The sequence below is a fragment of the Salvelinus namaycush genome, chromosome 21 (assembly GCF_016432855.1).
Source record: "Salvelinus namaycush isolate Seneca chromosome 21, SaNama_1.0, whole genome shotgun sequence".
Taxonomy (NCBI): Eukaryota; Metazoa; Chordata; class Actinopteri; order Salmoniformes; family Salmonidae; genus Salvelinus; species Salvelinus namaycush.
The window spans coordinates 37,452,469-37,470,190 of record NC_052327.1 but is presented as its reverse complement, the minus strand read 5'-3'; the positions used below and the strand labels follow the sequence as shown (position 1 = coordinate 37,470,190).

Here is a 17,722-nt window from a genome sequence, read left to right as displayed (position 1 = left end):
TGTGTGTTTGTGGGAAGTAGAACATCAAAATTCTTTCAGCTCATTCTACGTCAGTGCTTTTCCCCTTTGAGCTCTGCTTGCAGCATGTGTCTTTACAGCATGAAATCACAATTATGTTACCCACTGCATTGTTCTCTAGTTTGACTTCCGGTGGTATACTGACATCACTTAGCCTACTGGATAGACACAATACACTGCCAAAATCTTATGGAGTTCTCTCTGGTGAAATAATCTGTTAATTCAGCATTTTACATTATTGCTGGGGTAAGTTTATTTCCCACACTGTTCTGTTGTGGTTGTGATGACAAGACTGTCAGCTGGCTGTCCCCATGGCATAACACGTAGCATCATCTCAGATGTGTTACAGCACCACAGTAGTAAGGTTTCCCCTGGGACACACTTTGCTCTGGTTTATCCAATAAGGTGTTGAATAGGGAAAGGGGGATACCTAGTCAGTTGTACAATTGAATTCCTTCAACTGAAATATGTCTTCCGCATTTAACCCAACCTCTCTGAATTAGAGGTGCAGAGGGCTGCCTTAATCGACATCCATGTCTTCGGCATCCGGGGAACAGTAGGTTAACTGCCTTGCTCAGGGGCAGAATGACAGATTTTTAATAGCACTGGGAACAGAGTGAGCTCAACATTCAAATGACTAGGTAAGCACTAGCCTGATCCCAGATCTGTTTGTGACGTCTTGCCAACTCCTATGGTCATTGTCCTGCGGCTATACAGGACAAAACGATTTGGGACTAGGTTAGATAAGCAGTATAATGGGGAAATAAACATTTGACTTATTGGACCCTTCCTACTGAGTGTGACAGTCAGTGACTAACCTGTCCAAGTTGTAGAGTGTGTGAGAATTCCTCACGATGGTCTCCACTCCAAACTCCTGGGCCATTTTAATGATGGCTCCATCTCTCTCCTTCCCATAGGGCTCAGAGTCATACTCAAAGGTCAACCGGGTGACGTTCCACTCCTACAGACAGGAGCAGAGAGAGAGATGGGGAGAGGGAGGGAGAGAGAGGGGGATAGAGGTGGAAATGAGAGAGGATGAAAGATAAGATAATACATGTTAAGTCACAATGGAACGCTAACTGGGGTTGAGATAATTTCTCTGATGTTATTGGGACAACACCTTATCTCCCAGACATGGGTCTAAAGATCAGTGAACAGTACACATTATCATTACAATCAATTCTACATGGCAGGTGGCTAGAGTCTAGGCTACACAAAGGGGAAAGGTAAAAAAAAAAAGGATTCTCCCTCAGTGCTTGCTGAAACAAGTGGTCAGCGTAGGTCACAGAACCTTCTAAAACATCCTACTTGTTGAAGCAGCGGCTGAAGAAATGCAGCAATGCATGCTGCTTCAGTGCACCGTTCCTATAGTGATCTGCAGAACAATTTGATCACTATAACCACATTCACTAGGTCTATAGACACCAGAGGGCACTGTATCTGCAATGCAGTTATTGGAGTTTATCGACATCCGACCTCTATAGCGTTTCCTCCATCTACAGTAGGCCTTGCTGCTGAACCCATGATAATGAGAGCTTAGTGCTGAAAGTGAAATGTACCGAGTGTCCTCTCCCCCTCTCCTCAGACCTGATGGACTCTTTCATAAACAACCCTTTCTCCAACCTGCTGGTCCGTGCGTCACCCACTACATGTATTCTAGGACTGTAAACTGGACATCTGAAAAACTAAAGTGTGGCGAAGTGGTAATTCAGAAGCAAATACCTTCCGAATTACCGTATTATGACAAGCAGCCTTGACGACAGAGGCAATGAGGTGATGTGTATGGCTCTCCTCTTAGTCATCAACCTTCATAGAGGTGAATTGATACCTGCAAAATAAGTCCCATTTCTCAGAAGTGAGAACAGGTGCGTGGATATGCAGAGTGCTTGGTCCTGGCAGAAGATCATTTGTTCTTTACAGTTTGTTCAGTGTTCCTTGATTTACTTACCAACCGTACCATTGGCTGTATTTCCTAAATGTTCCCCCAAGACAAAATGGTGATCCATCAGCTTGTCTCATGCATGACCAAACTTCATTGTCAGATTAAAATGAGTATGTATGGTAGAAAATGTGGGTAATTAATAGGGATGTAACGATTAACAGAGAAACATTTGAACTGGGGACCGATGCGTAAGATACGAGTGCATCGGTCTTCGTGACCCCAAACAGATCCAAATGTATCATGCGTCAGTCAGGAAATCGATTCAAACATTACGAATTGTCAGTTCACAATATTTTTTTCTCAAATGACTATGCCTTCCCGAAAATACCTAATCTTTTGTGACAACTGTGTCCTCTCCTTCAGTGTTGAACTAAGCATGTTATTATGTTGACAGTCACTGATCTACAAGTCATTTTGCAACCCCAGGGAATATCAGTAGTCTAGTCAAACTGGGTGCTTTGTGCAACTTTGCGCGCTGACCAACAACAGATAGGCCTTTTCCCTGATCTGCCACATCTGCGCAGCACCTTCAGCAGTCAAATGTTTGTTCAATGGCTTGCACAACAGTATACTTACTTAGTTGAGTGGCAACCAGTGAAATTTTCTAGGTATTTTTATTAAAATCAAATGCACTGTAGAAAATAGTGTTTTACCAGAATAAAAGTAGCATAAGCTACTGCCGGAGAAAACTCATTTGGCTATACATGTCGATTTAGGAAGCAAACATTTATTCTTATTCAAATCATATTTTCCCTAACCCAAAAGTACTATTAAGTAGTTTTTTGGAGCATATTTTTTTTACAACTTATACTTTTCACTCCATACATTTTCCCTGACACCCAAAAGTACTTGTTACATTGTGAATGCTTAGCAGGGGAGAAAAATGGTTCAATTCACACACTTATCAAGAGAATATCCCTGGTAATCCTACTGCCTCTGATCTGGCGAACTCACTAAACACACGCTTCGTTTGTAAATTATGTCTGAGTGTTGGAGTGTGTCCCTGGCTATCCGTAAATTAAAAAAAAGAAAAATGGTGCCTCTTGGTTTGCTGAATATAAGGAACTTGAAATGATTTATACCTTTACTTTTGATACTTAAGAATATTTAAAACCAAATAGTTTTAGACTAACACAAGTAGTATTTTAATGGGTGACTTTCACTGGAGTCATTTTCTTTTATGTTAACTTCCACTGCCTAACCCTTAAGCCTAAAATTGCATTTGAACAAATTCAGGACATTAAAAATGTACTATTGTTTTACTACCTTGTCAGGATATACACACATGGCAGGAGTCAGCTCAGACAAATCCAGCCCATGAGCTCCATCAGCAGCAGATTGTGAATTTAGAATGGAAAATTAATGTGTTTAATGCATCGAATTGATTCGTTCATCTAATCAAACCAAATAGTTTCAAACTAAAATAGTTTCAAACACCTGCATTGCTTGCTGTTTGGGGTTTTAGGCTGGGTTTCTGTACAGCACTTCGAGATATTAGCTGATGTACGAAGGGCTATATAAAATAAATTTGATTTGAAACTAAAACGTATCGCTACTGTATCGTACCACAGATCCTAATCGAATTGTCTTGAAAGGGAAAGATGCACATCCATAGTAAGTAAGCAGGTTTATGTTCTCTGTAAGAATGCATATTCTCAGAACCCATTTGTATTTCTTTGGGAAGAAAATTGAGGTGGGTGGGTGGTAGGCTGTGTAGTATTAGGGCTATAGTTGTCTTCTGAGAAACTAAACCTATTGATGGACCAAAATAGGCCTATAAATGCCCAAATTCATGTGACATCACTATTAAAAACAAAACAGGGATTTAGTTTTACAATTTGGGTTATGGAACGTCTAGTAGGTGCCGGGACGTACCAGTATCGCGATACTCACTAGTATTAAAAAATAAATCTGCAGCTTAACTATACAATAATGAGGATAATATTATGTTACTCATGGTAATATATTTTGTGAGTGGAGCTCAAAGGTGACCCTTCCAAAACAATGCAGACCTTTTGTCAGAGACACAGTTAGGGTCGCACTAGTACAGCTGTCGTCAGAGACACATTAGTTAGGGTCACATTAGTAAAGGAGACAATTTTCACATTGCAGTATTACTCAAATGCATGGTTCTGTAGAATACTATTATGATAATCCGAATGAAGCCATACCACGGAAGATGTTCACTGCATTGACCCATGATTCAAGGTGTAGTGTACCATCACAACTCAATACACCCACTGATTCCAGTCATTACGGAGTAGTAGCCTAGTCTACATCACATCCAGGTAGGAAAATACTTGCATATTGACAAAGCTGGCAATGTGAGAATGAGATAGCTCAATTGTCTTGTGCTAAAGTACAGTAAGTGCATATGTTTTGGCCTATATGTTTTTTGAAGTAACTGCTCGCAACTGTAGGCTTATGAGCTTTTGCTGTACCCAATTCAATGAAAACGCTCATTACATAAAGTAGTATAACCCAAAATCAAAGCTGTAGGGCAAACCGTGACTTGACTACAGTACCTTAAAGAGACTGGGAAACACGTTAGCAGGTTGGCCTCGCACCACAAACAGCCTAGAATCCAGCTTCCTCAAACTGCTGTCCAGGTCCTCTAAAGACTCCAGCAGAAACCTGTGAAAAGAATATCTCAACCAATCAACAAATGTGAACATTTCTTTTAACAAGGAAATTTGTCATTGTCACAGAGCTCTTAAAAAAACAAAATGGAAACTTAGGGCCTGGACTATACCAGTATTGCGATACTCATTAGTATCGTGGCAAGGAAACAAAACTCGCTGAGCCCATATAGAAGGATCCCCATCATCATCTGGTAGTCAGCCACAGCAGGATACATAGATGGGAGAATAGGAGAGCCATAACGGCTTGGCCCAGCCACATACAGTTCAACTTCAGTGTTTCCACAGTGCCTTCGGAAAGTATTCAGACCCCTTCACTTTTCCCACATTTTGTCACATTACAGCCATATTCTAAATTGATTTAATAAAAACATTTCCTTGGCCATCTACACACAATACCACATACTGACAAACCCCATACTGAAATTTTAGCAAATGTATTCAAAATAGAAATACCTTATTTAGATAAGTATTCAGCCCCTTCGCTATGACACTCGAATTTGAGCTCTGGTGCATCGTGTTTCCACTGATCATCCTTGAGATGTTTCTACAACTTGAATGGAGTCCACCCGTGGTAAATTCCATTGATTGGACATGATTTAGAAAGGCACACACACAACGGTCTATATGAGGTCCCACAGTTGACATGTCTGAGCAAAAACCAAGCCATAAGGATGCAGGAATTGTCCGTAGAGCTCTGAGACATGATTTTGTCAAGGCACAGATATGGGGAAGAGTACCAAACAATTTCTCCAAGAAATTCTATTCTTAAATAGAATAAGTTTGGAACCACCAATACTTTTTCTAGAGCTGGCCGCCTAGCCAAACTGAGCAATCAGGGGAGAAGGGCCTTGGTTAGGGAGGTGACCAAGAACCTGATGATCACTCTGACAGAGCTCTAGAGAATTCCTCTGTGGAGATGGGAGAACCTTCTAGAAGGTCCACCATCTCTGCAGCACTCCACATATCAGGACTTTATGGTAGTGGCCAGACTGAAGCCACTCCTCAGTAAAAAAGGCACATGACAGCCCGCATGGAGTTGCTCCCAGATCATGAAAAACAAGATTCTCTGGTCTGATGAAACCAAGATTGAACTATGGCCTGAATGCCAAGCGTCACGTCTGGAGGAAACCTGGCTCCATCCCTACGGTGTTGCAAGCATCATGCTGTGGGGATGTTTTTCAGCGGCAGGACCGAGGGAAAGATGAACGGAGCAAAGTAGAGAGATCCTTGATGAAAACCTGCTCCAGAGCGGTCAGGACCTCAGACTGGTGCGAAGGTTCACCTTCCAACAGGACAACGACCCTAAGCACACAGCCAAGACAACGCAGGACTGGTTTTGGGACAAGTCTCAATGTCCAGCCAGAGCCTGGACTTGAACATGATCGAACAGGAAATAGCTGTGCAGCAACGCTCCCCATCCAACCTGACAGAGCTTGAGAGGATCTGCAGAGAAGAATGGGAGAAACTCCCCAAATACAGGTGTGCCAAGCTTGTAGTGCCATACCCAAGAAGACTCGATTCCGTAATTGCTGCCAAACAAAGTACTGATTAAAGGGTCTAAATACTTATGTAAATGTAATACTTAAGTTCTTTATTTTTAAGAAATTAGAAACAATTTCAAATAGATGTTTTTTGCTTTGTCATTATGGGATATTGTGTGAAGATTGATGAGGAATAAAAACCATTTAATCAGTTCTAGAATAAGGCTGTAACGTAACAAAATGTGGAAAAGGGGTCTGAATACTTTCCAAAGGCACTGTATATACAGTACCAGTTAAAAGTTGACACACCTACTCATTCAAAGTTTTTCATTACTATTTTCTACATTGTAGAATAGTGAGGACATCAAAACTATGAAATAACACACATGGAATCATGTAGTAACCACAAAAGTATTATATATGTGAGATTCTTCAAAGTATCCACCCTTTGCCTTGACAGCTGAACCGCTTGGCATTCTCTCAACCAGCTCCATGAGGTAGTCACCTGGAATGCATTTCAACTAACACACCTGCCTTGTTAAAAGTTAATTTGTGGAATTTCTTCCCTTTCTAATGCGTTTGAGCCAATCAGTTGTGTTGTGACAAACTAGGGGTGGCATATAGAAGATAGCCCTATTTGGTAAAAGACCAAGTTCATATTACGGCAAGAACAGCTCAAATAAGCAAAGAGAAGCAGTCCATCATTACTTCAAAACAAAAAAGTCAAGAACTTTGAACGTTTCTTCAAGTGCCGTCGCTAAAACCATCAAGCACTATGATGAAACTGGCTCTCATTAGAGTTACCAGCCTAAGAAATTGCAACCCAAATAAATGCTTCAGGGTTCAAGTAAGAGATACATCTCAACATCAACTGTTCAGAGGAATCAGGCCTTCATGGTTGAAAAGCTGCAAAGAAACCACCACTAAAGGACACCAATAACAAGAAGAGACTTGCTTGGGCCAAGAAACATGGAAATCTGTACTTTGGTCTGAGCAATGTGGTGGCTTATTTCTGTATTTACCAAATGAGGAGAGTTACAAACTTCACACAACATTCAGAGTTATACTTAAACTACATCTTTAATAATAATAATAAGAGCTTTGCAATAGCATTTGACTTTCAATGATGCACCATCTCTAATGAACCATTGAAAGTGACAACATAAAAGTACAAAGATCTTTTATAGCCAAGATACACCCCTCTCAACCTACATGACGAACCACAGATCTTAGGAACAGTTCACAAAGAAAGACTTTTACTTGAGAGAGAGAGAGGAGTATCCCATAGCCAGATAGCATTCACCATAAAATTATCGTTCAGTTTGGTCCCTAAGACGAGGTTCTAATCTTGTTCCTGGTACTTCATAGCACAGAACCATTACCTCATCCAATGGCATAACTCAATTGTCAACTCTAAATACTCCCATCTCAAGTAAACCCCCTCTTGACCCCACTCCTGGACAAGCTCACTGAGGGGTGTGAGCCTCTAGGTCATACACTATCCCGGGATAAGTGCAAAATCAGAGAGGACATACAATGGTTCCAGACACTGCCATACACCTCCCCCCCAATGCCAAAGGAGGGAGTGACTTGTGCACAGACAATGTGGAGACAAGTAATTGGTTCCCAATTAATCACACCATCCCTTCACATGGTTTAACAGAAACATTCACATATGAAGACAATGTTCCATCCTATCCTCTTCCCTTTCTGATATTCTGCATAGCACCAGGGATATGTGAAAGACAAGTCTGACCTCTCCCCTCTCTGGGCCCCAAGTGACTGAGCCCCAGCTGAGGGAAGAAATGCAACTGCCAACACTAGAGTCCAAAGAAATACATTCTAATAAAAAAATTATCACATAAGAATATTATGCAGATATGCCATCTTAATTACTTATGTTACCCAACTAATTCTGATTCATCCACCACAGCAGTCCAAATCTGAGATTTTTTGTTCCAACCGCCGTGTCTTTGTGAGACGCAGAGTAGGTGAACAGATGATCTCCGCATGTGTGGTTTCCAGTGTGAAGCATGGAGGTGGTGTTGTGATGGTGCTTTGCTGGTGACACTGTCTGTGATTTATTTAGAATTCTAGGCACACTTAACCAGCATGGCTACCACAGCATTCTGCAGCGATACACCATTCCCATCTGGTTTGCTCTTAGTGGGACTATCATTTGTTTTTCAACAGGACAATGACCCAAAACACACCTCCAGGCTGTTTAAGGGCTATTTGACCAAGAAGGAGAGTGGCGGTGCTGCATCAGATGACCTGGCCTATTATTCTACAATGTAGAAAATAGTAAAAAATAAAGATAAACCCTAGGTGTGCCCAAATTTTTGACTGGTACGATCTATATTTGGGATGGTAAAATGTTTTCACTGTAAACTTAAAACAACTAACAAATATAAAGTATGTAGAAAAGATAATGGATCTATATATTTTTTAAATACTGTCATCTTTGAGAACAAACAAATCACCTAAATAAAAACTGGGAGTCTGTGAGAATCTAAAATTCAAAAAGTGTCATGGCATGGGGCCACCATTGATTTTGTTGTAACAGATGGCTTTCTGAAGCTGTTCGTTATGTCGATTATATATCGCACGCACGCTGCACACATATAGCCTATAGATCGGTGGTCACCAACCGGTCGATCTTCAAGGCATTCCTAGTCGCTTATCAAACATTTCTTTAGAAAAGCCAACGAAAAAGGCTTGTGCTACTTTTTTATGTTATTTGTGTTGCGCTGTTGGCTATAGCTGCACTTGATTCAGAAGCCCTGCGCACCGAGTAGGCAAAGTGTTACCGTTTGGAACCATTTAATGTCTGAAAAGACAAAGTCAGTCTGCCTGGCGGACCTGTAGATCTGTGGCTAAATCGAGTTTGCCTACTGCGCTGGCCAATCGGATAGCTCAAATCACCGTTCCTACAGCTTCCACGACCCCGGCCACAGCAAAGTTTGAAACTAGCCTACGTGAGATTTTATAACTTTTAAAACCATGACCAGAGAGAGACTGACAAAGAATACAGCAAAGAGCTGCTGTTTTTATGAGTGAGTTCTTATCTACATTTTTATTCAGCAATGTCACTTGTTTTATTGAACACTATTATGAAACATAAAATGTGCTTCTCCCTACTTCCACTTGTGCTGCAGCTGCAATAAATGAGTAGCCAAGTGTATCGATAGCCTTACGTTTTTACTATTAATAGCAGCTCGTCACATCTATTTTAATATTGCGGAATAGTTATTTCCCTGGTCATAGGAGCAACATGGAATTTGTGCAGATGTGGTGCGACTCGAATTTCGCCATCAGGTGGAAGACTGTCCTCTCTCTGGTCAGTCTCAGAGGAAAGGAAGGAGAGAGCAGGGACTGTGAGAGGCGGACCGTCTGCTGCTTTCTCCATTCCTCCACTGAGATCCGACTGGGAAAAAGAGTTTTGAATGGTCAAACTCGGAATTCCAATTTAAAAAACTGGCATCTTTCTAGAGCTCCGACTTTCAGACCTGAAGTTCACTGATGTCACGATCTGACCTCTTTTTCCCCCCTGAGTTCCCAGTTGTCCTGAAAGCACCATGCCCATCAGATGCAGGTACCATCAGTCCAGTAAAATAAAAATGCTAATTATTTCAATTTATGCTCAGCTGTGCCTCGCAAGTGCTACACCAGCTGAGGAATTTTGTTATCAAAGCTCAAGTGTTTAAATATAATATGGTCTGAGAAACACTATATTGGCAGGCCAGGCATATAGCCAATATGCTTTGATAATGTATGCCGTTAGGCCTACTGCACAAACCTAATTTATGCAGAACTGTTCTTATTACGCTAATATACACTGCTCAAAAAAATAAAGGGAACACTTAAACAACACAATGTAACTCCAAGTCAATCACACTTCTGTGAAATCAAACTGTCCACTTAGGAAGCAACACTGATTGACAATAAATTTCACATGCTGTTGTGCAAATGGAATAGACAAAAGGTGGAAATTATAGGCAATTAGTAAGACACCCCCAATAAAGGAATGGTTCTGCAGGTGCTGACCACAGACCACTTCTCAGTTCCTATGCTTCCTGGCTGATGTTTTGGTCACTTTTGAATGCTGGCGGTGCTTTCACTCTAGTGGTAGCATGAGACGGAGTCTACAACCCACACAAGTGGCTCAGGTAGTGCAGTTCATCCAGGATGGCACATCAATGCGAGCTGTGGCAAAAAGGTTTGCTGTGTCTGTCAGGGTAGTGTCCAGAGCATGGAGGCGCTACCAGGAGACAGGCCAGTACATCAGGAGACGTGGAGGAGGCCGTAGGAGGGCAACAACCCAGCAGCAGGACCGTTACCTCCGCCTTTGTGCAAGGATGTGCACTGCCAGAGCCCTGCAAAATGACCTCCAGCAGGCCACAAATGTGCATGTGTCAGCATATGGTCTCACAAGGGGTCTGAGGATCTCATCTCGGTACCTAATGGCAGTCAGGCTACCTCTGGCGAGCACATGGAGGGCTGTGCGGCCCCACAAAGAAATGCCACCCCACACCATGACTGACCCACCGCCAAACCGGTCATGCTGGAGGATGTTGCAGGCAGCAGAACGTTCTCCACGGCGTCTCCAGACTCTGTCACGTCTGTCACATGTGCTCATGTGCTCAGTGTGAACCTGCTTTCATCTGTGAAGAGCACAGGGCGCCAGTGGCGAATTTGCCAATCTTGGTGTTCTCTGGCAAATGCCAAACGTCCTGCACGGTGTTGGGCTGTAAGCACAACCCCCACCTGTGGACGTCGGGCCCTCATATCACCCTCATGGAGTCTGTTTGACCGTTTGAGCAGACACATGCACATTTGTGGCCTGCTGGAGGTCATTTTGCAGGGCTCTGGCAGTGCACCTCCTTGCACAAAGGCGGAGGTAACGGTCCTGCTGCTGGGTTGTTGCCCTCCTACGGCCTCCTCCACGTCTCCTGATGTACTGGCCTGTCTCCTGGTAGCGCCTCCATGCTCTGGACACTACGCTGACAGACACAGCAAACCTTTTTGCCACAGCTCGCATTGATGTGCCATCCTGGATGAACTGCACTACCTGAGCCACTTGTGTGGGTTGTAGACTCCGTCTCATGCTACCACTAGAGTGAAAGCACCGCCAGCATTCAAAAGTGACCAAAACATCAGCCAGGAAGCATAGGAACTGAGAAGTGGTCTGTGGTCACCACCTGCAGAACCATTCCTTTATTGGGGGTGTCTTGCTAATTGCCTATAATTTCCACCTTTTGTCTATTCCATTTGCACAACAGCATGTGAAATTTATTGTCAATCAGTGTTGCTTCCTAAGTGGACAGTTTGATTTCACAGAAGTGTGATTGACTTGGAGTTACATTGTGTTGTTTAAGTGTTCCCTTTATTTTTTTGAGCAGTGTATATATATAATAAATCGGAGCGGTAGTTCACGGCTTGCTTTTTTACTGCGAAAGTGATCTTTACTTAGAAAGGGTTGGTGGCCCCTGCTATAGATAATCTGTCTGGCAGAGAGAGCAAACTGTCAAACAGCTGGTTGTTGCTTGAAGCAGAAAGTAGTTCAAAGTGTTGGTTAAAACTTCTCTGGGATATGTGGGACGCTATCGTCCCACTTGGCCAAAAGCCAGTAAAAATGCAGAGTGCCAAATTCAAATAAATTACTATAAAAATCTAACTTTCATGAAATCACACATGAAAGACACCAAATTAAAGCTACACTTGTTGTGAATCCAGCCAACATGTCTGATTTCAAAAAGGATTTACGGCGAAAGCACACCAAACGATTATGTTAGGTCAGTACATAGCCACAGAAAAACACAGCCATTTTTCCAGCCAAAGAGAGGAGTAACAAAAAGCAGAAATAGAGATAAAATGAATCACTAACCTTTGATGATCTTCATCAGATGACACTCATAGGACTTCATGTATGTTTTGTTCGGTAAAGTTCATATTTATATCCAAAAATCTGAGTTTAGGCGGGACACTACTGTCTCACTTGGCAAAAAAAACAGAGAAACTGCAGAGCGCCATATTCAAATAAATTATTATAAAAGTCAAACTTTCATTAAATCACACATGAAAGATACCAAATTAAAGCTACACTGGTTGTGTATCCAGCCAACATGTCAGAATTCAAATAGGCTTTTCGGCGAAAGCAAACGACGCTATTATCTGAGTTAGCACCATAGTAAACAAAGTGAGATAAGCATATTTCAACCCTGCAGGCGCGACACAAAACGCAGAAATAAAAATATAATTCATGCCTTACTTTTGACGAGCTTCTGTTGTTGGCACTCCAATATGTCCCATAAACATCACAAATGGTCCTTTTGTTCGATTAATTCCGTCGATATATATCCAAAATGTCCATTTATTTGGCGCGTTTAATCCAGAAAAACACCGGTTCCAACTCGTGAAACGTGACTACAAAATATCTCAAAAGTTACCTGTAAACTTGTCCCAAAACATTTCAAACTACTTTTGTAATACAACTTTAGGTATTTTTTTGCGTAAATAATCGATAAAATTGAAGACGGGATGATCTGTGTTCAATACAGGATTAAAACAATCTGTAGCTAGCTTTCTGGTCATGCGCCTCTAACAAACAGTACACAACAAGTGACCCTGATTCAAAGTGGCCGTACTTCTTCATTACACAAAGGAAAAACCCTCAACCAATTTCTAAAGACTGTTGACATCCAGTGGAAGCGGTAGGAACTGCAAGAAGTTCAATTAGAAATCTGTATTTCCAATGAAACTCTATTGAAAAGAGAGTGACCTAAAAAAAAAAATCTGAATGGTTTGTCCTCGGGGTTTCGCCTGCTAAATAAGTTCTGTTATACTCAGACATGATTCAAACAGTTTTAGAAACTTCAGAGTGTTTTCTATCCAAATCTACTAACAATATGCATATCTTATCTTCTGGGGATGAGTACCTGGCAGTTGAATTTGGGTATGCTTTTCATCCAAACGTGAAAATACTGCCCCCTATCCTAGAGAAGTTAAATATTTGCTATGCGCAATTCATTCATGGAATAGTCTACCTTGAAAATCTGACATTTTCTCTAGGCTATTTTGTCCTTGAAAAGTCACTGAAGTTATGGATGCCGATTTATAAATTCCACTGCTCCAATATAATAATTCTGTCATTTCATTTCTGATCAGTTTTTTTGAGAGATGTAGGCTCTTTCGTTTGTTTACGCCATTTCAATTGAAGGAATTTGCGCTAGTCTGCTGCGCAGTCTGTTGCGCTAGTCTATTGCGCTAGTTGAGGTTATCATAAGCAAGACAACGTTGAATAATGGCTTCAACTTGGTTTTCCACACAAAGTGTTCCATTACAAAGGGAACCCGGTTAATGGTTGCTTTCTCATTTTAAAACAGGATACAATAACCCCTCAATAACTCTTTAACATCTCAAATGGCGAGACTGACTACTAGCTACCCCAGGGACTTCATGTGTTTGTGTCGGTAGCTGTGTCTTTCTCCAATAGCGCGCACTGGCCCTCACCAAGTCGTGCATATTAATTGTGTGAATTGTTTTCCCGTTGTTGATCAATGTATTACCAACTGAAACAATGTGTTTCTCCTGTCTTGAATGAAGGTCATATTTTGCCATCGCCCAAAATAAATGTGATTTCTGACTAGAGACTCGGCTCTCAAACTTTCGTGTTGTGAAACCCTCCCTATGTTCTCCATCCAGTCAGAAACAGGGATATGCTTAAACGGCTTCTCCACCAGAAATCCCCGATCACACTTGTAGGCAATGTTGGCTAGCTAAACTCATGCGTAGGAACACGTTGTCGGGTCTAACGGTCATCTCGCGCCGAACTGCACATGTGCAGGCCGTCAAATCTTTATACACATTTGGGTGTATAAGGTAGTCATCGTGAATTTGTTAGATTACTTGTTAGATATTACTGCAGTCGGAACTAGAAGCACAAGCATTTCACAGGCATTAACATCTGCTAACCATGTGTATGTGACGAATAAAATTAGATTTGAAATAAAAAAGGACACCTTCAATATAAAGTTGTTTTTGAAAAAAAATATACAAATGTGTCAGTGTCACTTCCACGAGGTTGGAGTAATAACATGTTCAACTACTTAAGTCATTGCCAGCAGCATACCACCCTGCATAACACTGCTGGCTTGCTTTTGAAGCTAAGCAGGGTTGGTCCTGGTCAGTCCCTGGATGGGAGACCAGATGCTGCTGGAAGTGGTGTTGGAGGGCCAGTAGGAGGCACTCTTTCCTCTGGTCTAAACAAAGATCCCAATGCCCCAGGGCAGTGATTGGGGACACTGCTCTGTGTAGGGTGCTGTCTTTCGGATGGGACGTTAAACGGGTGTCCTGACTCTCTGAGGTCATTAAAGATCCCATGGCACTTGTCGTAAGAGTAGGGGTGTTAACCCCGGTGTCCTGGCTAAATTCCCAATCTGGCCCTCAACCATCACGGTCACCTAATAATCCCCAGTTTACAATTGGCTCATTCATCCCCCTCCTCTCCCCTGTAACTATTCCCCAGGTCGTTGCTGCAAATGAGAACGTGTTCTCAGTCAACTTACCTGGTAAAATAACGGATAAATAAAAAAATAAAATAAATTGGCACGATTCTAGCTTGGGCCTTTACATTTTTCTTCTCAAACCCCAAACCCTGGCCTGGTCAGTTTGGTCTGTTTCGCAAGCATTCCTGGAAGTCTCTGGATTTAGCTTCAAACACACAGACACCAGTATTACATTAACTTCCAATGAAACACTGTGTTTGCCTTTTTAATTGAACCTTTATTTAACTAGACAATTCAGTTAAGAACAAATTCTTATTTACAATGACGACCTACACCGGCCAAACCCAGACGACACTAAACCAACTGTGCCCTGTTCTATGGGACTCCCAATCACAGCCAGTTGTGATAAAGCCTGGATTCGAACTGTAGTGATGCCTCTAGCACTGAGATGCAGTGTCTTGCAGAGGCAGTGCGTTCGGTGTGGTGCATATGTTAGATTTATCAAATGAACGTAAACGTCAAACTATATGGTAGATGGCTTGACAGAAATGGTAGCAGAAGGTGAATGTTATACTTGTGTTACATACAGATCCAGATGATACTGCGTAATATTTTGCACAATGACGCTGTCGGTGTTCGAAGCGTTAGAAATGATGTGGTCCAGTAGCGGAACGAGATTGCATGAAGATGACCTATAACGTAATGACGGAATTGCATGAAGAAGATTTATAGTGTAATGAAATTTGTTCACGATGTAAACGGGCTTCGTGCACACCGGTTGCTTTACACTGTATGTGTTCCGGAAGAAGTCCATCCTTTAATTGGGAGGCAGTCTACACCGCTGCAACTCTTCTGCTGGACTAGGTTGCAGTGTTGGATTTTTTTTTTCAATTTGTGCGTTTTGCAGTACAAATAGTAAACGACCGAAGAAGTTGCTAATTTGTAGCGTGATTATTTTTGTTGTGATGGGGAGCAAGACTATGCTCGATGTCTTGCCAGCATTTTCAGGGATGCAGATGTGCTTCGCAATTCCACTAGCTAGTTAGTCAGTGTATACTTCCTCAAATTGTTCTTTACACTGACGGCCTACCCCGGCCAAATCTGTACAACTGGGAGTCCCAAACACGGCCGGATGTGATACAGCCTGGAATCGAACCAGGGACTGTAGTGTGACGCCTCTTGCACTGAGATGCAGTGCCTTAGACCGCTGCGACACTCGGGGGCCACACTATGATTATACAGCTATTAATTTCATAAAGTTAGAGTTAGTCGTTTTAGTAATGTGTGCATTGACACTGACCTCCATCTGTTGATGCCGACGTTGGCGGAACCAGCAAACCACGGATCCAAAATATAAACACATCGCACAGTGTCCGCGCCATTTAGAGCTTCCTGTAAAGCCGGATTATCGTGTAACCGCAGTCCCTTACGAAACCAATGCACTGAATTCACAACCATGATTCCAAGCTAGTCCATAGTAATACCAAAAATAACAAATTTAATCAAGATAAATCCTAAAATGTCTTCATTTTACGATGTAACAGACACGCTTTGAGCCATGTCAACAACAACAAGAAATGTGGAACGGACGGATCCAAAGCACGACTACGTAACCACTTTCTTCTTCTCTCTTCCCCCATTGGTCAAAGAGTGACCGTTTAGCTCAGCGTCAATTGGTTGCTTCGCACGTGTTATATCAGAACGCCACGTTTTCTGAAAGTGGACCCTTCTTATTAAAGCTCAATGCGTGGAACACAGATAGAGGGATCGTTAGATATAAATGTTAAATTCTAATTGTTTTTTGTTGATATTGTTTTTGGTCTTCTTACTTTTGTTTATTTCACTTGCTTTGGCAATGTAAACACATGTTTCCCATGGCAATAAAGTCCATTTGAATGGAATATAACATAGAGGAAGATGTGAAGCGAGAGAGATAACTGGGCCCAACACCTGTCTTCTCCAGCAGGTGGCGTTATTTTTACTCACAAAGCGATGAGTTTTTGTATAGAGGTCAATGAGCGTGTCGAATTTGGTTAACAAAAACAATGATGGCTTATTTGTTCAATAGAATGCAATGCTTACGTTGTTACGATTGTACTGATATAAGTAGGACACGTGACATACCGGCAACTTTGAAAAAACAACAACTTTTAATCGGACTTGTTCCTGTTGTTCAAACTCGCATCTGCCCTCTAATTGGCTAGAATGGTCCCACCTGATCTTGCCTCCTCCGACTGCCTTCAATTTTTAAAGACATTTATTTTCATGGTTAGAGAGGCCACTTGAGTATCTATCTGATCAATAATGGATAATCTGTGGTTATAACAAGGAGGGTTAGTTATACAAAATATTTGAGTGGAAGCTATGCTGTAATGTAGTTAGTAGATTGATTGACTGTTTTCCCTTAAACTGATTTAGGATCAGCGCCCTCTGTCTCATGTCTCATATGTTAGAAGCAGGGGCGAAAATCTGATAACAACTTTGGAGGGGAGAATTACATGAAATTTTCTCAAGAGCAATTCCTGAAGGGGACACCAAAAGTAGTGCTGTAACACGGCCTACGTTGTAATATGTTAAAATGTATATTGAGGAACCATAATTACTACTACTGGATAATTGATAGGTACAGTAGTTAACTGAAGGGTTGTCCCAACTTGTTCAAATGTTTAAATAATTATAATACTACTACTAATAATAGTTATAGCAGTGTTCCTTATCAGTCCAGTATTGATGCAGGTATTTGTATTTTCAACCAGCAATACCAAGAAAGGCCAGTAGGTGGCAATGGTACTGTACACTGTACCGGTGCAGTTTTCGTAAATACAATGAACATGGTGTGAGCTCATCTAAAAGACTCTCCATTGAGAACCATCACAAAGTTGGTCTCCGTATTGAATTTACCTTTTTATTTGACTTTTTCTGATACATTTATATAGTCATTAAATATGTGCCACTGGCCTGAGTCTATTACAATATCTTTACAAGAACAAAACACTCAATAAGTACAGTTCTAAAAGCGAAAGAACTACTTCAATGAATAACCCAAACAAATCAACCAAAATATCCTTCAAAAATACTTATTTATTGTTCAGTCAGTGTCTCAACTCTTCAAACAGCAGCTATGGAGAAGTA

At 41.6% G+C, this 17,722-nt stretch overlaps 1 protein-coding gene across 3 annotated transcripts in view; it reads right to left on the bottom strand.

Moving 5' to 3' along the window:
- The window catches only part of cry2 (cryptochrome circadian regulator 2), a 42,684-nt gene extending 26,489 nt beyond the window's left edge, over window positions 1-16,195 (bottom strand). For all 3 annotated transcript variants that reach the window (XM_039017663.1, XM_039017664.1, XM_039017662.1), the window contains exons 1-3: window positions 15,891-16,195; window positions 4,486-4,594; window positions 837-979 (exon numbers count right to left, since the gene is read on the bottom strand). In XM_039017663.1, the coding sequence (XP_038873591.1) occupies window positions 837-979; window positions 4,486-4,594; window positions 15,891-16,048 (410 nt within the window). In that variant the 5' untranslated portion in view covers window positions 16,049-16,195. The remainder of the gene's footprint in view (window positions 1-836; window positions 980-4,485; window positions 4,595-15,890) is intronic.
- Between the last annotated feature and the right edge of the window lie 1,527 nt (window positions 16,196-17,722).